Source organism: Gopherus evgoodei, chromosome 22 (genome assembly GCF_007399415.2).
Source record: "Gopherus evgoodei ecotype Sinaloan lineage chromosome 22, rGopEvg1_v1.p, whole genome shotgun sequence".
Taxonomy (NCBI): Eukaryota; Metazoa; Chordata; order Testudines; family Testudinidae; genus Gopherus; species Gopherus evgoodei.
This window is the reverse complement of record NC_044343.1, coordinates 6,570,869-6,596,355: the sequence shown is the minus strand read 5'-3', so window position 1 is coordinate 6,596,355 and position 25,487 is coordinate 6,570,869. Positions and strand designations below refer to the sequence as shown.

The window sequence follows — 25,487 nt, the reverse complement described above, 5'->3', positions numbered from 1 at the left end:
AGAGGACAATTAGGTTATTATGGGCACCGGGGGGGAAATTTTCAAAGCATCTAAGTGACTAAGGAGGCTGAGTACCTTTTCCAAAAGCACATCTTGTGCCTGGGAGCCTGCATCTCACTGAAAGTGAATTCACAAGCAATATACCTTCTCCTCCCTCGGGGAGCCCAAAATTGGAGGCCAACAGCCTCCACAGTTAGGATCTCTTGTGCACGAGGCTCATTTCCATACCTACGTGAGAAAAATCCAGCAGCCTCAGTCCTCACTCGAGCAAAGCTCTCATTGACTTGAGTCGGTAACATTTTTTTTTGCCTGAGCAAGAGGTGCTCACATCCTAGAGGATCAGGTCCTTGACCAAGTTCGGTGGTTTAAGGCACAACCATGATGAAAAACATATAATGAAGTCGAGTGCTAAAAAGTTATGAACTGAAGTCTATAAAGAGATTCCCCCCACTCACACACACACATTGCTAAGAGATTCCAGCTCCAAGTAACTGATTGATCACATGCTTTGTGACTCCCAAGAATTCAGCGTTCTGGTGCTTCTGCTCCTGGGTCACATTTCCAGCTGTGTCAATGTCCAGGATGTAACTGCAGAAGACCATCCTTACCTGGGCAGAGAGATTGAGCACCTGGCTGCAAGCTTGTGCCCAGTCATCCAATGTGCAGGCACAAACCTGATCTGTATGCACAAAAGCTGCATGTATTTATGCAGGCGGACCTGCTGGGGCCAGTAGTGGAAAACACTGTTCTCAGCCAGCGCCCCTGAGGTTAGTGGTTTCAGCGAGACAGGTGCAGCTCTCTTTCTGGCACCGGGTCAAACCAGGGAATGAAGAGTCTGCCTCTGGCCAAAGGGTTGATGAGTTGGAGATGGAGACCGCACAGAGGGGAGCTATTGGGCCCTTTCTGCAGGAATGGGGTTCTACCTGCTGGCTGACTGAGAGATAGATGCACAGACTTGCAATGCCTCCTCCATACCATGCGCCAGCTCCCAAAGCTTCAGCGTACCAATTCGGAATGGTGCTTTTCCCGCTGCAGGCAGCACTATCATCAAACCCCAAACGCCCCCTGCGCCAGCTGATTGTTGCAGTCCCCTGCAGCATCCCTGGACTTTGTTGGCTAATTGCTGGTCTTCGTACTAAGCCAGTGACTGGGCACCAAACCCAACCCAGCCTTCAGAGACGGCTTCTTTCCCAAGACCCCATTCGCCACCCACCGCATGCTGCTTTGCTATTAAAGGAAAGCACCTTCCCTTAGCTTGGCCTCTGATTCACTCAGCCCCTTATTGCTACGGATTGATTGTATTGATTTATGGAGCGCCTCTGGCCATAGCCACCCTGCTAGGTGCAAGCCCCAGTGTGAGTCAGGCAGCAGTATCCAGTCTCCAGCCCAGCACTGCCACCCAGGTGTCTCTTGGGTGTCCATTTGGGTAGGCGCGGATGGAAGTGGGATTCCCAGAGGAGGACTCTCATCCAGACCGTTCCCCCAACACCCGACTGAGAGATCTGAGCAAAGCTTTGCCGTCTGCATCAATAACCTGCACAGGTTGGGAAGCTTTGTGCCATCTTTGTGCACGGTCGGGCAGCATCGTCCAGATGTGCACTTGGGAACAGGCTCGGGGGAGGGGCAACAGCTGTACTAGTCACACACACACACCCCTCCTGCCCCCGCTGCATCCTCAAGAACCAGCTTTATTTCTAGCCAGGAAGAAAACCTGGGATTAAGATAAACAGATGGGGAGGGAAATGCAGGGACTGGACTCTGAGCTCAGCCCCACCAGTGCAAATCCGGGGGGGGGCAGGGAGGGGGAGGCTTCCTTGAAGCTCATGGCTTTACGCCTGCATATGGCAGAATCCAGAATCTTTAACGGCAGCACTGGGAGGGGGAAGGGAGGAGCGGGAGAGGTTCAGGAGCAACCCCAAGGGGAATTCAGCACCTGAGAACATCCTGCCCCCCCCCCCTCCACCCCGGCCACCCATCCCCCCACAGGCCTGTCACTCCAGCTCGTGGCACCTTGGGTAAAGGAGTTGTCGTCATGGAAACGGTTATTCACCACATGGAACCTGACATTTGTGGTTGCCATGGTAACCAGCTCTTAGGGGCATTCCCTCCGCTTTGCACAAAAGAGACATTTTGATATGATCTTTGGCGAGGGGGCTGGTGGGGAGGAGTGGGGGGACAAGGGGGACAGCCCCCCCCATTGCTCCCAGTGACTCTCTGGGATCTGCCAGCGGGACGCGATCCTCGTGGGATCGGCAGGATGAACTGGCATTATGTAAACAGGTCCCTTGGCCACCGAGGCCCCAGCAGCTCCGTACGGGCGCCCCAGTGGGGCAGACCTTGGCCAGAACCAGTCCCCGGTTGGGAACTGCAGAGCTATGGCATACAAAGCCCTCTGAGCCCATCGCTGGCTACAGGGAGTGGGGAGATGACTGAGGCATGCAAGTCAGCTGTCTAGTCTCAGATGCCCTGGGGGGCATCCAGAGCAGATTTCAATGGAGTTGCACGAGGATAACTAAGAGCAGCATCTGGCTCTGGGATTGTGACCAAGATGGCCTGGTGGGCTTCCTGAGCTGCTCTGCAGACCCCAGCTCGCTCTCACCCCACCCTATAAGCCACACTGAGGTCTCTCCTCTGCTCTCGCTCACCCCCGGGAAGCTGACCCAAGCACCCCTCAGACCCACTCCCAAGGGCTCGGGGTTGCAACCAGAACTAGCCTGACCATGAGATGACCAGGTTCTGGCCAGGCTGAGCAGCCCCATGTAGCTCCCAATCCCTAGCTAGTTCTAACAAGCCCCACTGCCTGCTTCCACTCCCTCCAGTCGATCGTTGCCAGCAGAGCTGCGAAGGGGCGGCTTGGCTCGTTCTCACCTGCTCAGGGAGACGTGGGTAGAGACGCAGAAGGCGAGATTCAGAAGCCTCTCAAAGCAGCGAAAGGCATTTATATCTGGAGAAGAAATTCAGACTCCTCTGCTTAACATTTGTAGCGAGAGGTCTCCACTGCCGGCCTAACCATGGAGGAGGCATCATGCTTATCACTGGAGTTTCCTGGCAATGGCAGCACAGAGCTAAGGAGGCGCCATGACCTTAATTCCAGCTCCACCACTGCTATAATGGCAAACAAACTACAAAAGGCCCCACAAGCAGAGACCTAAATGCCAGGAAGTTCTACAGCAGCTTTAACTTGGCCCATGTGTGTGCTCAGGCTGCATAGCCCAGAGACACTCCACTAGGAGGAGTGACCAGAACAATGAGCCATATAGAATAAGTGGCTTCATACCAGGTCTCAAGTCACAGCACCTTACGCTGACAGGTGAGTATTTGCTCCTCCCATTTTACAGAGGGACAGACCGAGGCATGGGGAGGGGAAGTGACTTGTCCAAGGTCACCCAATGAGTCAGTGGCAGAGCTGGAGATACAACCAAAGTCTTGTGCTCCTCGTGCCCCACTCTAGCTGTCATGTCCCACTGCATTAGACATGATGTGGCGTGTACATCCACATACGTACAGACCAACGGGCACAGCTATGTACATATACGCAGCTATGTTCACGGTGCCCAAATGAACACAGAGACCCACCATGAACACATGCAGTCAGGACACATGCGTGCACACACACACACAAACATACAGAGGCAGGCACCCCTGCACAGACGTGTGTATTACACACACACATGCCCTTACACAGGCATGCATGCATCTCCCACACACATATGTGTGAATCCTCTGAAGTATCTGACCACTGGTCTGGCCCAGGATGGCCGTTCTTATCTCCCACGTGCACGGACATATGCATGCATGTACCAGACCCACCCACCCAGACACATGCATGTACTACACACGCCCACACCCATGTGGCTCAGAGGATTTTTGCTAGTGATTTATGAGGCTGAGCCTGCCTCACAGACTGAGCTTGATTTTCCTCATTAAATTATTTAGATGAGCATTAAAAATTAACCTATTTATTCATTTCTGAAGAATATCACATTAACATTTAGCACACGCTGCTGGGCCGGCAAGGGCCACGCTCCCCCGCCCCTCACCGCCAGTGCCTCGCAGCGCTTCCTACCTGCCGCTAATGATAGGCAGCGTTGTCAGCTCTGTGACCCACCGGGCAGGGGACCAATGGCCTTGCAAAGCGCTCCCAGCGACATGGTGGTGGTGTGGCCAGACACACCAGCAAGGGAACATCACCTGGTTAATCAATCCCTCCCTCTCTCTCTGTCACACCACCCCCCGACACACCCACTGAGTGTGTCTCTCCCCCTTACCCTCCTTTCTCTCTCTCTCTCTCTCTCACACACACATACACACGCTCTGTGTGTGTCTGTCCCCTCACCCTACCTCGCACAAACACACACCACTCTGTGCATGCATCTCTTGCTTTCTTTCCCCCACCTTCTTTCTCACACTCACACACTGTGTCTCTCTCCGGCACTACCCCCTTCTCTGTCACATGCACACATACCAATCCATCTGTGCGTGTGTGTGTCTGTGTGTGTGTGTCTCTCTCTCTCTCACATACACACACGCACACACACAGAGTGCCTATGCATTTCTCTCCCCTGGGCTCCCACTGGGCAGTGCCCAGCCGGCCTGGCTGGGATTGAGGGGTGCACTGACCGCGGGTGCGTTTGCAGGCTATCTGCATTCGGACGTTAGAAAGATCATCCTTCAGGATTCATGCCGATCCCCAAGTGGTCAGGAGCTGCCTTGTGGGAGGAGCAGAAGGACAGCCCGGAGCAGCCAATTCCTTTCCCGGTGAGGGAGTCAGTAAGAGGCCTTTACGATGTGATTCTGTATACATTACAATATAAACTGCACCCTGCTCCATGCTCATGTAGGGTTTGGACTCTGAAGCCCAGTTGGGCGAGGGATTTGGTGGCTACTCCAGCTCCTTTACTGTGACATTCCTGCTCCTGTTTTCTGATGCAATTGCTGAGAATGAAGATGCCTGGGATGAAATTCTGCCACAGGAAGGCTGTGGGAGTTTTCCCATAGATTCCAGTGGGGCCAGGATTTCACCCCTGGAGTCCCCCTAGCTGTTGCCCTGCCCAAGGGCCAAATCCTGAGCAGATCCAGGCAAAACTCCTTTCAAAGTCAATGGGAGGTTTCCCAGTGAGCAAGGAGTGAGTAAAGCCTCTGGGCTTTGATTCCAGCTGATTACAATTTGCTCCACAAAATGCACCATTTCCCCCAGAACAATCCTGGGGATGAGCAGCCCCCAAACGGCCACACTGATGCACCGAGTGAGCGGCCACCCTAGTGACCCAACAGCCCAGCCCACATCCTGCAGCCATCTCCTCCAGGAGAGGGAGAGACCGTCCCCTCCTGCTTCCTGGGACGTCAGGCCGGGATGCTCAGCAAACCATGTGCTGCAGAGAGGCCCAAGGGAGGAGCAGGCCTCGCTCTCTATTAATTACGTGTAAGTGATGTAGAATAGCCCCTCAGGTGCAACACAGGGTAACCCAGCGGCGTTAAGTAGTCAGAGGCAGAGACCATGAAACAAACCCAGCGTGTGCTGGCTCCGTAGGGCCCTCACTAGAAACAAGAACAGTGAATCACTCGCCAGGATCAGGGCTGGGGTCTTCAGCATTGAATCACCGGTTCACTGCTGGCCAGTTTAGAACTCCCTGTCAATTGGGTCACAGCCACTAAACATCCATTCAAAGCACCAGGGTCCGGAACCTCACTTGCCCATTCAGCTCCTATATCTGGGCAGGCGATGATGGATCATGAAGGGCGAATAGCAGCAGAGTGTATCTTTCTGCACGTCCCCACATGCTACTCTATCAACGGACCTCAATCCTGATCTGGCAGATGAAAGGAGAGTTTAGTCTTCATTGATCTTTCAGTCCTTGGTGGTCTCCGTGGAGAGCATCAGTCAGGTTGGCCATTAATATGGTACTAACCGAACGCTGCTCTGGCACATCCAGCTGAGCACCTCAAAGCGCTTTAAGAAAATTAAAGAATTCGCCCTCCCAACTCCCCTTCCCCATGAGGTAGGTAAGTATCGTCCCCATTTTGAAACTGAGGCGGAGGAAGTGACTTGCCCAAAGTCACACAGGAAGTCTGGAGCAGAACCAGGAAAAGAACCCCAGGGGTCCTGACTCTATGACTCCTGCTCTAACTGCTAGACCCAACCTTTGTAGAATTAGTGCCAAGAGTGGTGGTAAATTGTCCTACGAGAACCGGACTGAGAATCCCCAATTCATTTCACCTGAGCCCCAGCTGAAGGCCATCATTTCAGGCAGAGCAGGATGGGTGTCTTCCTTTTTCTGGCCCAGCTGGCTGTGAGTGACAGGCAGGTGGAGAGGGAAGCTGTCCCCGTGCCTCTGGAAGACGAGCACTGAGTGATGACAGACAGCAGTGTGGAGATATCCAGGCTGAGTGAAGGACAATGACACACAAGATCAGTCACTTCACCTCCTTGGGTGCTCTGCCGCTTCTTACTTTTTCCTTAACGCAATCAGTCACCCCCATCTTCGCTCCTGCTCCTGCTACTCCGCCAGCAAGGCGAGCTCCTTATTCCTGTGACTCGGAAAGTCTTTGGATCTCCCTGACATCCCTATGGAAGTGACAGCGCCATTACTGTGCATTATCATCAGATAACCAACGGGGGAGTCCATCTCATCGCAGCAATTACGAGCCTCTTTGCACAGCAGGCTCTTGGGCAGACACATCCTGAAGTGGGCTGTTTGATGGGGTGAGTCACTGGCCATTCTGTCCTCACTTGACCCTCTCCATTAGCATGCCTGAGGGCAGCACCCCTGAGGCCACGGACATCAAAGCTTCCCCGTCACTCTGGTCCTTCCTTGCCCTTTACAATTGGTCTTTTGGAGGTGAGGGTCCGAAAGGTGGTAAGAGGCGTGTGCCAACTCTCCTGGAGCTCTTTTCACATGCTGCAAAAGAAATCTAAATCACATTTCCCAAAAGAAATCTAACTCATGGAAAGAAAAATCCAGAACCAAATCCAGCTGACATGGGTGTTGAAGTAACGCCACCGACTTCAGCAGGAGTCACTCTGAATTTATGCTGGGCTAAATAAGAGTGGAAGCTGGCCCATAACTTCTCACCCAAGCCTGCACTGACGTAACTAAACACACTGAAAGCTTTTCTAGAGCAGATTCATTGATTTGAAGGCCAAAAGGGTCCATTGTGATCATCTAACCTGACCTCCTGCACAGCACAAGCCAGAGAACGTCATCCACTAATCTCAGCATCAAGCCCAGAACTTCTGCTTGAGCTATAGCCTCTCTTTTAAAAAGACATCCCGTTCTGATTCAAAGACTTCAATTAATGGAGAAGCCACCCCATCCCTAGGTATGCCAATGGTCAATCATCCTTTGTGTTGCAAACATGCACCCTATTTCTAGCCTCAATTTATCTGGCTTCAACAGAGTTCCCAAGACCCTGCCCTTCAGGGGTTTTGTTATGTTTTTGTGGTTGGGATTTTATTATTATTCTATATGCATATTGACACCACCCAATGCCAGGACATCCCTTAGACTACCCCCACCCAATCTTACTTGAGTGGCCCCTCTGTCTCTTCGCTCGCTACCTGTGGAAAGGTCTTTTGAGGAAAAGCTCTGGTTTAAGTCCCTGGGTTTCATATAGGGGTATCTGGGTGAAATTTCCTGGCCTGTGACATACAGGAGGCCAGATTAGATGATCTAATGGTCCCTCCTTAATAGTGAGCCTCTGTGTTGCCCCTCTCCTATTTGACTAGCGATGCTCTAACCACAGGGCTAGGTCGCTGCTCAGAGCAAAGTGAAACACATCAGGCAGGACCGGAGGAAGAGCAAGGGAGCTGCATTCATAAAATGCTGTGGTGCAGTCACCCCGTTACTCCCACCACATAACAGGTACAATGCGGAAGGCAGGGGGTTGGGCGCGTAGCTAAGCATCTTGGTAACGCAATGAGAATGGTACGATCTCCATCTCTGCCCTGCCCTATGCATTGTAAGGGAGCAGGCATGCAAGGGACCTGAGACTCACTACTGCTCTGTGCAGCATATACACTTAATGCTCAGCCTCACCTGAGCCCCTGCCCCAAGCCCCATCGTCTAGTGAGCCCAGCTTCACGCCACTCCCGGATCTTCAAGATCATTATCACCAGGCTTCTAAAAGCTCCCATCTCATGACTGGGAGCTGACCATAATGCCAAGTAGGCTAAGGCAGCTGCAGTGAGATGGGTGGAGGCAGGCATCTCCAGCTCAAGTCTTCGCCTGCCGCTGGTACAGACGCACCAAGAAAGTTTGTCCATTCCCCCTGACCAGGATCCCAGGCTCCCCTAGGCCTGGGGAGACACACCCCACTAGGGTAATTCACCTCATGTATTTTCAGGTGGCCTTTTACTCCAGGCCCTTCTGGTCTTGACAGCTTAGTAAGGGGAACCAACTACCCCTTGCCCCAACTGAGGTCCTGGGGGGGTGGAAGCCCGTCCATTCCCTCATCTCCTATTTTTCGCTAGGTCACTCGGGCTCAAATCCAGGGGAAAAGCTCTTTTGGGGATACTGCCTCCATTTAGCAGACACAGAACAAGAAAGAGTCCTCGTGACAATCTGAAACCCAAGACATCCCATGTTGTTGCACAAGGATGGATTGGGTGAGGCGATCAGAAACCACAGTACCTGTGCTGTTCAAATGCATTAAACTCACCCAAACCTACAGGGCTACCACTCTGAAACCAATCCTACTGGTGATAATAAAGTTGTCTGAACCTGTTGGGGGGACATCAGGCAAGGGATCTTCCTAGTGGGGAAAATTACCATCACAGTAGCCTCCTGTATGAAATTCTCCTCCATACTCTTACCAACAGCATCCTTTCCTCCTCTCACCCACTCCTAGTTCTCCCCTCTTGGATGCTCTCCGTTTGCATAAGAAGGGTCATCACCCCCTTTGTTCTTACTGGTACCCAAGGGGGGGCCATTCCTTTTAGTAGTGTTCGGGGCAGTCCTGCCAATGATGTGTAATGAGAGAACCCTGATACTTCCCTCTTGGAGGACTCCATCGTCCACCACCTGCCCCATTTTCTCTCTGACCCTTGCAAAAGAATTAGCTGATCAGATACATTGATTCCTCCCTGCCTGGAAGGAAGCTGGATGACAATAGGGTTAGGAACTGACTGGACAGGACCCACTGCTCCTCTAGTCAATTCTGCATCACTGCCAAGTGTCGAGATGCCCTCAGACATCCCACCTGAAGCCCCTGGAGTGAGGCTGAAGGTCCTGAGACCTCAGTGATAGGCCCAAGGGACTGAGAAATTCCCTAGAAGCTTTAGTCTCAGGCCAAGAGGCTGAGATCAGGCAGGAATGGTTAGAGGGTTTTACTAAGGCTGGGAGAGGAGTGGGACCCATAGCATCCCCCTCCAGAACAACATTATTCAGACCTGCGAAGCAAAACTTGGCTCCTGTTTGTAGGTATCTGCTCTTCTCCAAAGAGTCAAACCCAAATGGCTGTGGGACATGGCAGCACCTGTTACACAGTCACCCCCTTCCCCACTGCAGCTTAATTACAGTGATTTGGGAGAGATGGGTCCCTGCTAATTTAATGTTCTTTTGTTGTCGAGAAACAGGAGGCCGGTGGTTCTGTGCTTCAGAACTAGGCTGTGATGGGGACCTCTCCACCCAGGCCTCTGCGTACAGGCCTTAATTAACTCCCAGTTCCCATGGCAACCACTAACGGTGCCGCTCACTTCCTGACAGCCAGGCTGCTGCAGCTCCTCTTTCCGACCGATGCAAATAGAGAGAGATAGAAAACCCTCCTACAACAACAACGCACACATGGAAAAACCAGGCCTGGATGGAAATCCTCAGCAGAGCAATGATGAGGGGCCAGAGTTTCAGTGGGGGAAATTTGCAGTGGCCTGAGCACATGTGACGGCTGCTGTGCTCCCGCACATACGTGTGTATAAGTGAGGCTGGGGAGGGCCCACATTTGAGCATGCATGGAAAATGTGTGTACTCATGTCTGTGTATTTGGGGAGCGTGTACGTGCCATTGCATTGGGGAGCGTGGGCGTGTTTGGGAAGAAGTGTGTGTACGTGCGGGGGTGGGTGTCTTCGTTCACACGCGTGGGTGGGAGCCTGCTCAGAGAAAGATAGCTCCCGCTGAGCAATGTGCCCGCACTCTGCCATGGGCACTGCATACGTGCTTGCGCATTTCTGCTTGGGGAGAGCACCCATTGGCGCGCAGGAAGAGAGCACAGGTGTGCCCTTTGAGGCAGCATGTGGGAGCTGGTGTCAACCTTTCAGTCTTACTAGTTCTCCAGTTCCCAGTGTTTATCCTGGCAGCCCATTTTCCCAATGCCCGTTGTATGCATGCTTCTGCTGCATCTTTCGGCTAAGCCCCGCTATTCCCCTGCACTCCCCTTGGGGTAGATTCACCAGTGACATAAGCTGATGGGATTCCCACTGAAGTGAATGTGAATTGCAGTCACTTCTTAGCCGGGGCTGAATCTGGCCCTGTGGCTTCATACTATGGCACTGTTTCATGGTGCCGGCCCTGGAGTGTTCCCTGCATTGCTATGTTCTAGTGCTGGCGTCGCTGTGAGCAGCCCCCTCTCTGGTGGACTCAGGGCTGGGGAAATGTGCGAGAGGCTGAGGATTTCTATTTAAAAAACCCACAAAAAGGGGACAGTGCAGGCAATGGCCGTGCGCTGATGCTGGACCACCGCAGGAATGGAAGATTGGAGTCCAGCCTTCACCTCCATTCAAGCTCCAGGCTCTAAACCGAGCTCCCGAAAGCTTCCCGAGGCATTGTCAGTTGCAGCATCCTGGATGAGCACAGCTGGTTCAGTAGATCGTGCATGGAGAGGCAGCTTTGGAGATATTGACCTAGGCTGGATTCACCCCAGCATTAGAGGTGAATGTCTGGCAACCCCACGATTAGCTCCCTTCAAGCGAGCCAGTCCCACTCTGTTGACTGCTATCTCTGTTAACCCCGGTGCATTGCCTTCCTCATGGGTGGGCCTGAGTCAGCGCTGATTTGCACCAGCACCAGATCAGGAGCAAGAGGCAAACCAGATGCCGTGTCCTTATGTTCTAGTGCTGCTCCTTGTGCACCCTCCACAGGAACCAGCTTTGCTGCATCTCAACCCCTGGTGCATTCCCAGCAACTTTCTGCTCCAGTGTTGCTGCCTCCCTGTAATTTTCCGTTCTCGTGTCCCTGCATTCCCAGGCTCTCACCATGTCCATGCATCTCAATACATCCACTGCTGCTCTTCAACCTACCCCTATTCCCTGCTTGGATCAATACCAATTCCTGCCACTTATCTGCCTACCTTTCAGCAAGCCCTTCTTTGTTCTACATAGATATAAAACTGATACTGTACCTTGCCAGAAGAATCACACTCCCCCCCACTCCCTTTTCCCCCTTCTGCTTCAGGAGCAATTTCATGCAATTTGCAACTGTCTGGCTGCAAATGAAAAGAGACACAAAGCGTTTCTCCGAAATATTGAAAAGCTGGCTGCTTTTCCCTCAAATTTCACTTAGCGAGAAGCTTTAACTTTGGCGCGTGTGATCACTGCATGTCATTAATAGCCTCGTCGGTTCCTTTCAGAAGTCGGTAAGTGAAAGCACAATCATGAATCAAAGGCATGGGTTATTGAGATATAATATCACTTCAACCAGCCAAGGATAAGTGCACTGGGGAGCAAAGAGAGGGTGATGGCCACTGCACCTACATACTGATTGGCACCTTATGAGTACAATAGATTAAGTAGAAGGCCAAGGGCCTGGTGCTCTGCTGTTCAGAACCAAAGATCCTGCCTCCATCCAGACCTCCTAGAGATACATTTCTGAGCCACTTGTAACCCTCAACAGCATGATCTTGGGAAAGGAGTTTAGCTACTATCCATTTCTTTCTCAGGATGATCCGCTCCCTCCGGGGTTGGGGCAGAGTCGGCAGGGATCATGGGACTTGCCTTATGGAAAAGATTCCATCTTGGCTCTGAGGTTCCCCAGTCAGTCTGCAGGGCTGGGGAATTCTAAGTGGGAGGTTTGCAGAGCAGCTGTGGAATCCAGAGGCCAACTCCACATCTGGAGTAAAGGGCAGGGTTTTGGAGTGCCCTCCACCTAATGCTGCGTAGGACCCAGCTCTGTGCCTGGCATAGATGGTTGCCTAATGGGGCATCCACCTCGGCTACTAAGCCAAGGATGCATGGAAAATTATAGGTCAGAAGCTGCAGTGCCTGTGGGGCATTGGGGCCAGGATGAGCTGTTTAGATCTCTTTGGTATTTGTGACGGTCGACTCGCTCTAGATCCCAAACACAACAGAGATGCCCACTTAGCCCAGCCTGGTATTATTCAAACCTACTCTTACGATCCGAGCTAGCCTGCCCAAAGCTGTTCCCGGAGTACCACATGTCGCTTTGAATTCCACACAGTCAAGCCCTATGATGCCTTAAAAATAAACCTAGATCTTCCAAAACCTTCCACTAGCTGGAAGATGGACCTCTGTCTATATTCAGTTCCATACCACCAGGATCTTGACTGATTGAATCACGTTCCACTTGTTTAGGAAGAACTAGGCAAGTATTTGTTTAAGGTGATCTAGTCTCACCTGGCTGAAGGAGTTTGAAATCATCTCTGGTTGATTTGAGATTTCAAGAGCCTAGGAGGAAAATTGAGAACCTGGTGCCAAGGATGACTAGATAGGACTCTATAGCACAGAATTGCAAAAACTGTACAGCAGCGAGAGGTGAGACTGGCTTCTAGATAACTGCAGAAGGCTCTGGAAAGCCATGTTGGTTGGGGTTCCCAAAGCTTAAGGGTCTTTGAGATATTGTCCGTTTGGATTGTGGCCATGCCCGGAGACAGTTTTGAACTTTTTCCATGCAGAAAGAGCTAAAATCACTCCTGGTGCAATAAAATTTACCTCCAGGGTGTTATACTAGGGTGGAATTTAGGGTGTCACAGTGCATCGTATTTCCATGGAGCATCTGATACAGCATCACTCTGAAAGGTTCAACTATGGGGATGAAGAACAACATTTTTATGTTGGAAATAACAGAATACTTTGCCCTTGTATAACACTTTTCCTCTAAGGCTCTCCAAGCACTTTTCCTTGCCAGCCAGGCAAGTATTAATACCCCCTGCACTATAGTGGCTCCAATCCTTCCTCTCCAATAGCGCTCAGAGAAAGGCAACAGGTACTCAAAAGCCCCTAATCTGCGGCATCCCACTGGGATCTATACTATCCCCTCTTCTCTTCAAAATCTACACGAGACCACTGCGAGATCTAGTAAGATGCAGGCACTCAGCTACCGACAATATGCCCATTACATTCCACTGCAGATCTCATTCTCAGCCGATGCAAATACCACGACTCACATGTCAGAATGTCGACTGAAAATTAGCATTGGGGTTAGGTTGGATGGAGAACAGCTGGCTCAAGCAGAACCCAGCCAAAACCCAAGTGATGCTATTCAGAAAAGCAAAAGAACTGGCTGAGATGTTGAACTAGTCTACACCTAAAACTTAGGTTGACCTAGCTACATTGCTCAGGAGTGAGAGAGGGTTAAGCTGACCTAAGCCCTGGCGTAGACACTGCTAGTTTGACAGGAGAACTCTCCCCGCCTCTTGGAGGGTGGACTAACTACAGCAATGGGAAAACCCCATCCGTGGCTTTAGCAAGTGTCTGCAGCACCGGAGCTGTGCCACTGTAGCATCAGTACTGGAGACATGGCCTGTTGTCTCTGTTTTCCGGTGAATATACATTGCCTTCATTCATCAAAGTGGGGTGAAAATCTCAAGGTCCCATTTGACTCCTCACTAAGCTTGGATGACCAGGCAGCACCAGTAGCTAAAAAGGCCTTCTCTCCCCTCTCACTCACTAGGGATCTCCACCCCTTCTTCCCAGACCAGGATCTGGCCACAGGGATCCACACACTGGTCACCTCCAGGCTGGATTAGTGTGAATCACTGGATCTGAAACGGAATGTGCAGATGATGCACAGGCTCTGGCTGGTACAGAATGTAGCTGCTGGCCTTCTCCACAGCTCAGGCTGCCATGAGGACGTCAGACCCACGCTCCAGGCCCTCCGCTGGCTCCCAGTCAGCTCCTGAATCCAGTTTAAGGCTTTGGTTTTAATTTTCAAAGCAATTCATTGATCAAACCTCGGCTACGTTAAAGACTGCATTTTGATCATGAACCCCTGCGACAGCTGCACCCCTCTGGGGCAATGCAGCCCACAGAGCTCAGATCAAAGCACGTGAGAGTATTCTCTGTCGAGGGGGATCTGGCTCCAGAATAACCCCCAGAGGGGACCAGGTGAACCTACAGGCTGATCATCTTTAAGAGATGCTGCAAAACCTTCCTCTTCAACTTTCCACCATACGAATGACACACAGAACACAGGCTTCCCCCCTTCTGTCCAGTAAACCCCAACCAATCACCAAATAAATAAATCAAAAACCTTACCACAAGCAGAGTTGTGATCCCAAAAGGGAAGGACTGCCCAAGACTCTAGGAAGTCCTCTGTGGACTTTACTATTGATTTTACATGGAAGCTGCTCGGATACTACAGTGATGGCCAGCAGAATAAAACCCCAGTAGATAGATTTTACATATGGATAAGATGAGATACCACAGGTTGGATTCCCATTTATACCAGGGCTGCCTTACATTGCCTGTGCAAAGGGACTTTAGTGTAAGTCAGAATAAAGTCCAGAGCGGGTTAAGTGGCTTGACCAAAGGCACAGAGCCAGCCAGCAACAGAGCTCGGAATAGAACTCAAGAGTCCCGGTTTCCAGTTCACCACTCTAGCCAAACTGCACTCCAGAGAGCTACAAGAAAACAAATCAAGGCCATTCCTCTTTGATCCCAACCTTATAACCCTAGCTCAGGCTGAGAAATCTATAGATTAATACTTGTGTTCCTTAACGGTCAAGATCAATCATTGGTCTCTGTGTTGAGAGAGCCAATCAGGAGGCCAATTTGGGCCAGCTGTGGTGATGGCTTTTGAGACGTGGACAGCTGTCTGCTGGGAAGTGGACTGGACCAACTGAATGCATTTTAGGCAGGCTACTAAACAGCCACCAGGCAACAACAAAATTCAGCCACAACCTGGGCTATATTAAAACCATGGACCAGGCAGTGGTGAAAGGATCCATATTCTGTCCTCGGCCACCTCTCCCTTTTCATTCTGAACCTGAAGCCCTGTGATTCTGGATTTTGGCTAAGGTTAGAGGAACCCTGCACTGAGGCCAGTTTATCCTAATGTTAACCCTGAATCCCAATGATGACATAGTATCAGAGGGGTAGCTGTGTTAGTCTGGTTCTGTAAAAGCAGCAAAGAGTCCTGTGGCACCTTATAGACTAACAGATGTATTGGAGCATGAGCTTTCATGGGTGAATACCCACTTCATCGGATGCACGTCATGTATCTGATGAAGTGGGTATTCACCCACGAAAGCTCATGCTCCAATAAGTCTGTTAGTCTATAAGGTGCCACAGGATTCTTTGCTGCTTTTAATGATGACATAGTAATTGTTAACCATTTTGATACTGATCAGTTTAGGGACAGCCGGCATGTGTGCATTTCCCACAATCCCCAGCAGCTACCTATGCCCCCCAAATACTAAAAGCCTGACATATCCTCACATCAAGATGCCAACAACCTTCAGCTTCTCTGACAAAGCAGTTTTGCATTGCCAATTCAAAAATAAAATCTGCAGTTCTGTCAAAACATGGGGATAGTATAAAATAACTTGCACTTACTCTCACACTAAGCAATGCAGGGGCTACCGTTCGTCCTGTTCTTTTAGGTTTCATTCACTAGGAATCTGCATTTTGATAAATGAAGCTGAAGCAGAATCCAGAGGTCTTGCTGCCAGATCTAGGCCCAGATTACAATGGAAGACATTGAGCCTTGATTATACTGTATGTGGTGCTTGCTCTGCAGCTCCTGTGCTGATGAAGTTTTTGTCCACCGTGTGTTGAGTTACAGCACTAAACCATGACCTGTCTGATTTCTATACTGGAATAATTCTTCCTCACTCTCTAGATCCCATGCTGGTCTAATGCTTGTGGAAGGTTATTATGGCTTATCCTGAATGCTAACTTAGCCCCCGAAGAAAATTAAGTCAAATAATATTTAAGAATGTATTTCTCTTCGGCTCTCATCTGTGCCCTAAAATAACCTGGAACACCCACAGCCAATAACAGAAATGACAGCTTCCAAAAAAGACTCCATTAAACTGTAATTAAGCCATGTGAGCTTTCCTGCCTATTGCAAACACAGAGCCATGCAGAAAGCGAACAGTAAAAACTACAAGTGGCTCCAGGGGCTGGCAATGGTGAGGGAAGCTTTCTGGTCCTGCAGGAGTTAAAGGGGAAATGTTATGGTTAAGGATTCCTAACCCCTCTCCAGAGATCCCTGGTTTACATTAATTATCCTGCTGCCTTAAGCACTCAGGGTCTCCGGTGAGCTTCTGTCTATAAGTACCCGAGTCCTCCGCCTACTCACCTACAAAGGAATCTTTTCAGCACACTTGTTCAAACCCCAGAGCAGGGAGAAAACAAGCCTAGCCTAGCCAGGGTTCTTCTACCATCAGAAAATGGGGACAGCAAAGTTAAAACAAAAACAAAAACAATCGCATTGCCTTGCAACAGAGAGGGGCAACCTGTGCATGAATATGGGTGAGCTGAGGGCTGATCCTCCCATGCCTTAGAGTGTATCCATGTTGAACAATCCCTCCAGTCGCTCCATAGAGGTTTCATACTGACCACAGACAGCAGACAGGGCACAGGGTATGGAGGGCTACCTACAGGCATCTAGAATTCCCAGTCTCACCCGGTCAATGGATTTCTCTTCTGAACGATGGGATGAGTCTGCGTATAAGCAGGGACATTTTTCCTCCACTGTCTAGTCAGCCTCGGTAATTAAGCTCAGTGTCATGTCAGGCTCTACATCGTGACCCTGAACAACCGGGCCAGTCGCTCTGGCAGGGAAAACGTGCGAGGAGCTGTAGTGGATGTGCAGACGAGCCTGGGGGAATCTGGGAAAAGGTTCCAGCATCACATGCTGTATCTCATTTCCTGCTCCACCTGACTCCTCCTCACAGGCTGCCCATCTAAAGAAAGTACCAGCTTCCTGTGCCACATCTTCCACCCTGTAACATGACCGTTTCTTGGTGATGTGAGTATGCAGCATTAGACCCCGTTTTACAGGTGGGGAAACTGAGGCACAGAGGAGCGACATGACTTGCTTGAGGTCATACAATAAGCCTCTAGTAGGATCAGAAATCCAACCCAGGGGGTTTGCCTCCCAGCTCCCTGTTGTAACCACCAGACCAAGCTCCTCTTTGAGAGAGAGAGAGAAAGAGGAATCAAAGCCAATGCTCCCTCCAGTCCGCGGCCCAGCTCAAGCCAAGAAACCCACAGACCATAATTCAACAACCACTGGGACTTACCCCCGGCAAAGTCTTCTGTTCGTGTAGTGCAGTCTGGGCTTTGATGGCAGAATCTCTGGCACAGTATGTGAGAAATGCACAACCTGTGGTGGAGACAGGAAATGCCCAGTTAGACACACAATTGCCTACAACATGTAACAACATAAAATCCCTCCCACCCCCACATATGCACAATAACAACATGTTCCATGAGTTCATGGACTATGTGCCTTGCCATCACCCCCTGCCCCCAGCCCACAGACCCCTGCTCTAACCTTCCTGTAATGAGTTCAGAGACAAGGAGTCAAGCATGGTGCAGGCAGCCCTGGTAGGCCCAGGTTTTTATCTAACATCTTTATTAATTACCTGCAAGAAGGGGTGTAGACTTGTTAATTAAAGGTGCAGATGTTACTAAATCGGGAGGTGTCGCAAAACACCAGGAACGAAACTAGAGAAATCATATAAAGGGGCATAGGGGCCTGGGCCAGATTTGTCAAGGTATTTAGGCACGGCTGCACTCAGTTTTGCAACGCCTAACTGATTTAGGAACTCAAGTCTCAATTTTTTAAAAGGCTAACCCCCTTTTGAAAATGAGACTTAGGCTCCTAAATCTGGTCAGCATACCTAAATACCCTGAAAAATCTGGGTCTCCATCCAAAGCCCGTTGGAGTCAAGGGAAAGGCTCTGTGGGCTTTGAATGAGATGGGGGCAGGAGAAATGCAAGCTGGCACAGCCAGTGGAGGGAATAACCTCAAAGCAGTGCCGTAACGAGGGCAAGGCGAGTGAGGCACTTGTCTTGGGCGCGGAAGGTGAGGAGTGCAGAAAGTCTCTCATTTGGTGGCAATTCTGCAGCAAGTCTTTCCCTCCAAGAGGGACTGAGGGATCCACCACCGAATTGCTGCCGGTCATCAGCAAGGGAGAGGGGCGGCACATCCGGCTCTTTGGCGGAAATTTGGTGGCAGGTCCCTCAGTCCCTCTTGGAGGGAAGGACCTGCCGCCAAATTCCCACCAAAGAATGGTGGCAATTCGGTGGCAGGTCCTTCCCTCCAAGAGGAATCTGCCACCGAAGAGCTGGACGTGCCGCCCCGTCCCTTGCCTCGGACGCAAAAATCCCTAGTTACAGCTCTGCCTCAAACAGAGATATTCAATGGGAGGGTGAGGCTTGGATCAGCAATTCCAAAAAATACCCAAGGAGTCAGAGGAGGCAGCAATTTAGATACCAGCATGCCATAGTGTATGGGAGCGGAATCCGATTTTCAGCTGTCTATGCAGAAGTATCTTGTCCTGGAGCAGGAAGGGACTATATGGCAGCAATGAAACGGTGTAGCAAGAGCAGTCCTGGCTTTCCGTACCATACACACATCTACATACTCTACAAACATACACACGCACGCATGGCAATTCAGAGAGAAGCAAGCACGACAAGTATTGCAGGGATTGATTTATGAAGAAAGATTAAAGGGGCCAAATAAGGATCAGGGCCTGAAGTCTTTACTCTAGATTTGACCCAGCATCTTTGGCTAAAATCGTGACGAAAGCGGGAGAGAAGCTAGCCACCTACACTTATTAAAAAGGTGTCCCGCCCAAGAGGAGGGAGAGGGATTGTTTTAGGGTGCTCTGAGGTGGCAATGCTAAGAAAAAACAGGATGAAGCTGAGCAAAGAAAAAAATGTGGGCTGGTTATCAAGGAACGTTTCCTATCAGAGAGATTTATTAGACTGTGGAATAATCTCCCCAGGGAACAGCTGGAAGTCCCGTCACTTGAGTCATTTCAGACAAAACTGGGCAAAGCTCTGAATAGACTCCAGTACAGGAATGCATATGCCCGTCCCACCCCTCCCAGTCCCATTGGCATTTAATTACAGGGCAATTTTTGTCCTGTACGAAGGCAGAATTCATCCCTGTGTTAGTTACGGCTCACAGACTGCTACAAAATGTCTTAACCCGCAGTACCGGGCCATGTCACAGATCTTCACTTACAAGGCTTTGGCCCAGATAAGAGGCCTGATCTTGCAATCCAATCTCAACCAGCTTCTCTACACCCCAGCATTGAATCGATTCTCCCATGCTTAGCCCAGCCGAGTCTGAAATGATTCAAACTCAGGTGAGCGAGGGCTGCAGGACTGTGTCTATTCTGGCAGCCACCCCAGAGTCCCGCGTTGACTCAGATGATTTTTCTACCATGCTGAAGCAAATTTTGCAGAACAACCACTACTCTTGAGTGTCCTTATCCCACGTATGGCAACAAGATTTAGCTGCCCTCCTTACATTCTGCATCCAATAAATTGCCTCTGTGAAACAATTTATACCTGGCTCTGGAGCTCTTGCTGGAAAAACAGCACATGAATATTAAACATATCCGACAGGTAATTAAGACTCCTTGCCCAGCCTTCGAATTGAGGATGCATCGTGCCAGGCTCGGTCTCAAGCTTAGCAACTAATTTAACTAAGGAACACGGGACTGGGAAAAAAACACACACAGACACACACTCGCTTTCTATGCCAAATGCAGTATCTGGCGGGATCCTTCATGAAAACACAGGCTGACAAGTATCCCAAGGTTTTTCAATCCACCCATTCCTCTGACAGCTGTCAAGTGGACCAAAGGTGAAATACTCAAATGTGCCTAAGTGACTTAGGCACTAAGTCCCATTTTTAAAAGTAACTTAGACACTTGGGAGCCTAAGTCCTACGTATCTAGGCTCCCAAGCACGTAAGTCACATGGACTGAGGTTGCTAAAGTGATTTAGAATCTTTTGAAAATTTCCCCCATGTTTATGGGGCAGGGCCTGTTCAACCTGCATGTTCAAAGAGACCCTGCATCCGCTCGTGTCTGACAGGATTATAATTATCTGTATTGCCGTAGTAACCAGTGTCCCCAACTGAGTTTGGGCTCCCGCTGGGCAGGTGCTCTACACACCTATAGGGAGGAGATTATCCCTTCCTCTAAGTGTTTACAATCTAGCAAGACAAGACAAAGCGGGGGGAGGGGGTGGGAAGCAGAGGGAAAGTGACTTGCCCAAGGTCACCCAGCAGATCAGTGGCAGGATTGGGAACTGACCCTGGCTCTCCTGACTCCCAGTTCAGTGCCTCTATGCCCATTGGACTCCTGGGAGGCTCTGGAGACAGAGGTAGAGCGAGAATTATGGAAAGTGCCAGCAGCTGTAGAGGTAGATTTTCCAAGTGTGTTTTAAAGGCCTAACTCCTGATCCCAGTGAAGTCAATGGGGAACGAACTGCCGTGAGACGAGGATTTGGGCCGAGATGCCCATTTTAGAAGGGAAAATGCACAGAATTCCATACGCAAAACCAGAAAGGTATTTCTAGGGGCAGCTAAAATATGGGATTTGCAAAGCTCAGTTGCACAAGACCTAATCCCGAGAAGTGGCGAGCACCCACAACTCCCATTGACTTCAGATTCGGGTTCTTATGTCTTCTGCATTGTACATGCAACCGACAGCCGGATATTTATTCTAGCTCCTATATTTCAGGGATCTGTGTGTGGATTTAGCACTAGTGATAGGTGCCTGGAGACTGAAGTCCTCTTTCTCCACAGACTGGGTGCAGTCTGGGCAGGGACCACATGAGTCTTCCACAAACTAGCCAGCACAATGTCCCAATCCCTTGAGGTGCCTTGGGGAAAAGGCAGCGTAATTAATCGCTGTGGCCCAACGTCTGTGGTGGTTTTTGTTCAATGAGAACTGGACTGAGATCAAACTCATTTCACAGAAACCACTGAACAGCAATTGTATGGTGCGTAGCAATTTCCAGCAGCCGCCAGCCTGGGCTGGATTTGAACTTCCAACCAAGCAGCAAAAGACTCAACAGTCTGTTGCCAACTCCCTGAGCAATCCTCATCCAGCAATTTCACAGACACATTCTGCAGCTGCATGCTGCCCAACACCCAATCTGATTATGAACATATATGCCCCCTTCTACTCACATTGCGGGGCAAATAGCATTGACCTTCTTCCTCCTCTTCCTTCACACCACAGCCCTATTAGCTAGATCCGTAGATCTCAAGGTGCTTGGCCAAAGGAAAGCCGGTATCATTATTTACAGAGGGGGAAACCGAGGCACCAAGCAGGGAAGTGATTTGGCCAAGCTCATCAATGGATGTGGTATAGACCCCAGGTCTTTTGCATCCGTGTCTGGTGCCCTCTCTCCTGGACAGCACTGCCTGCAAAGCTAACTGGGGCCTTTCTAAGCAAAACCCTTTGTTTTAATTAGCACTGAAATTAACCTCTTGTTATACTCAAAATGTCTGTTGCTCCGGAACATTTTCATAGAGTCATAGATTCCAGGGCCTGAAGGGACCAATAAGATCATCTAGTCTGACCACCCTGAGAACTTCCCCAAAGGGATTCCTACAGCAGATATTTCACATGACTCTGGATAAACTGTTCCTATGGTTAATTACCGTCACTGTCAAAATTTTAACCTACCTGTCCCAGCAGTACGGAGGTGTTGGATAGACCATCGTCATGCATTCTTCCTCCGCCTCCTCTAATTCCAAATGGACATTAGATTTTGCTGCTTGCATCTTAAAGTACCCAGTTCGCCGAACAAGTATTCAAAAGCCTTTCCCCCTCTACCTCTATTTGTAGGGGAAACTGCCAGTTGTTCATCTCTCCCTCTATGCTCACCACCCACAAAACACAGGAGTTCACTGGACTGTATATAGGCAGCGTTGGCTGCCTTTTGTATTGATTTGAACTGCAACATATAGATCAATCTCTCTCCAAAAAAAAAATAAACTCTCTGTTATCTGAATAAGTATGTGTGAGCGGATCAGACGCAGATAAGGGGTTGCTGTTATAACTGTGTGTTGGATGGTGCAAATCACATTGTTGGATGTTTCTCTGCAGCGATGACTTAATTTGCTTCCTTCCCGTTCCCTCCCAGCCACACACACACACACACACACACACACACACACACACACTTTGTCCCAGTTGATTGCAAGTTATTACAGTTGGCTTTTTAACTAGAGGTGGGACTTCACCAACCCTTTCCCCCTCTCATCTCTAGACAAAACCAGCCCCCAGACTCTGGCTAAGTTCAGAACCTACATCAGGATCTGCAGCCCAAACTTTGCCAGCTCAGGCCCGGTGACTATTTTTAACTTAGGATAAAGGAGATTTTAAAAAGCAGCAATGAAAACATTTTCTAAACATGTTTGCAATCCAATCAGCCCCTTGGTAATTTGATTTGTAGGAAATGGCAAGTGAGGCACTGCAAGCCGAGGATTGAAGGCACTGAGGTCACTGGGCATTTTGCCAAGGGCTGCAGTGGGAGCAGGATTAGGCCCAGATACCAAGGTGAGAGGCACTTTATACATGTGCATTATAATACTAAATAGTGAATGTTCCTTCCTACACAGATGGTCACTTCCCTCCAGGGCTGCTGAGTTATTGCTTCTCCCTACTTGCAGCTGGAACTGATTCGGGGCCGCCTGTTGAAACTATTTAAGTGCTCTTGTGCTCCAAACTGGGGAGGGGCACCATTGCCTTTTGGGGGGCACTAGCTCAGCAGCATCCTTTGGAAAAGGCTATTCTCACCATACCATCCACATCCAGGGCCCCTAGGAGTCCCTCATCATTTCACCCCAACACGTGGAGGCAGGAGTCACTTTAGGAGCTAGCTCTACTTCGGTTGCATGTACGTCCTGGTCAGGAACGCTGAGGGGGACATTATATTCCTTGCTGTAAATGTAATGGGAACGAGAATCACCCCTTGTCCCTAGAGAGATATGGCCGATTGCATATCTGAGCTACACCCCCCACAGTCAAACTCCAGCTTCATTGTAGCCTTCTGTCTGGTCTCAAAGTTCGGGAGAGCCTGGGGAACGTAACAAAGCCTTAGGAAAACAGACATCTGGAGCAGAGAATTTCCTCTCCCCGAGTCAGGGATCTCATTTTCCTTATGGAAGGCAGGTGTCTCTGGTTCCTAAACCTTCAGTCTGAGATGACCACCTTGGAGTTGAGGAGGGACCCTCTCAAAACCAGAGTTGGAGGCAACGTGTAAAGAGGTATCAGTGGGGGTGAGTCTAAGTCTAAGCCAATTGCCTTCAGGTTTTTTGGGGTAACATTTCCCGCCATTGCTAAGGCCAGTACACCCACCACCACCGCCACCAGGGGTAGGGCTCACGCGGCTGAAGGCGATTTTAACAGCGTGTCAGCTAACCGTGCTCAGACGGGGGCTGCAGGATGTGGTGCTAATGGAAGCCTTTGCAATACATGTTTTCCACACTTTTCTCCCATTCTGCTACCACTAGCTGAAACACTGGAGAATCTGCCAGTAAGTGGCCTCACGTAGACTAGGCTGCAGTGGGAAAAGAGACATTACACTGCCTTAGACGCACCTCTGAATTTGATCTGGAGATGGGATAGGTAAGCCTCCGATCTTCCTAAACTAGCCTTCAAATCAGACAGTTTGACCAACTCCCTTCCACTCTTTGGCTCAGGGCTAGCTTGTGGGTGTACTAAATAGAACATGTGTGGAGTATGGCACTCTCTATATTTGCCCTTAGCACCACCCTCCAGCTATAACAGCAACCACCAGTGGCTCAAATACCCAGAGCAAGAGGGGCATGGAGAGACCAAGAAACCCTGCCCCTAGGATGCAGGAACTACTCTGTGGTCCTGCCGCTAGTTATTATGGAAGCCCAGGGAAGAGAACACAGCAACGCTCCCCGTTCCCGCCCCTGCTAGCCAAATGTTCTCAGAGCATCCAACAGGAAATCCCAGTCCAGGCTATCGGCACCCACTGAAATGATCAGAGATGGCACATCTCTACTAATGCTGAAATGTTAAGGAGTCCACTAGATGCTACTAGAGGAATGCTTATTAACAATGATACTGGACTCGGTTGCCCTATAGCACCCACTGTCTAAGATCCTCGAAGCACGTTACAAATGTTATTCAGCTAAACCTCACAACAAGCTAAGGGGAGAAAGCGTTATCAGGCCCTGAAACACAGCAGCTATTGAACAGCCTGCAGCAATACACAGGAGTTTGGGGCAGCAAGGGAGGAATGCGGCATAGGACTGAAACAGCAGGGTGGGGGCCGTGCAGGGAGACCACTGGAATGTGGCCAGCACCGAGAGGTTAACTCTCTTACGTTTCTAAAGTGTGACATGGGATCTTTAATGATAACAAGCGGTCAGAATCTCGACTGTAGACAGAGGCTCAGTATGAATAGCAGGGAGACCACATGACACCATCAACACTTCCTGCAGCGCCGAAGTCTTCCAGGGACGTCGGCATCCCAACATGATCTAACCTTGTCTAGCTTGCGAGATCGGCCTGGATCACAGCAAAGGGTGGCTGGCTCCTCCCGCACTGGCTACTGGAATGATGATCCCTGGCTACATCCTAATGGCTACTGCTGTCACTAATAGCCTAATGGCATGTGTGAGACTCATGTCTCCAGATCTTTGGTTTGCTCAAGGAAAGGGAGTATTCAGGCCTCCATTGCTGCATAATCATAGAATATCAGGGTTGGAAGGGACCTCAGGAGATATCTAGTCCAACCCTCTGCTCAAAGCAGGACCAAGCCCCAGACAGATTTTTATCCAGTTCCCTAAGTGGTCCCCTCAAGGATTGAGCTCACAACCCTGGGTTTAGCAGGCCAATGCTCAACCACTGAGCTATCCCTCCCCCAAATCCATTATTGCATTGGCTGGGACTGGCTTTGGGGGAAGGATAGCCTTCCACTGATTTCTTTAACGCTCTTAAGCATGTCAACCTGGCATAAGTTGTCAGGCTTATGAAGCAGCCCGCTCCTATCAGCACCCGGAACATGAGCTGAAAACACAGCGGTGGAAGGGGCCGGTAGGCAGGGTGTTGCTGCCTCCTCTGCCCATGGGCAAACTATGGCACTCTCTGCCTATTCACACGCCCAGGTTTAGACTGTTCCTCTGCCATTTCCTCCCTGGGGTCCAGTTCAGTATCTTATGCTTCACAGCCTCTCTCCTTCCCCTCCCATAGACTCCGTCATGAAATCCACCCAGGAAAGCACGCAGCAGATGCTCTCACAGAAACCTCCGTAAGCCCAGTTCTGGAATTTAAGGCCAAAGATTTTCTTCGGACTC

The 25,487-nt window shown here is 50.1% G+C and overlaps 1 protein-coding gene across 2 annotated transcripts in view; it reads right to left on the bottom strand.

The window, feature by feature from the left end:
• The window catches only part of CELF5 (CUGBP Elav-like family member 5), a 57,037-nt gene that overhangs the window by 27,698 nt on the left and 3,852 nt on the right, over nt 1–25,487 (bottom strand). For both annotated transcript variants that reach the window (XM_030540474.1, XM_030540475.1), the window contains exon 2: nt 17,416–17,498. In XM_030540474.1, the coding sequence (XP_030396334.1) occupies nt 17,416–17,498 (83 nt within the window). The remainder of the gene's footprint in view (nt 1–17,415; nt 17,499–25,487) is intronic.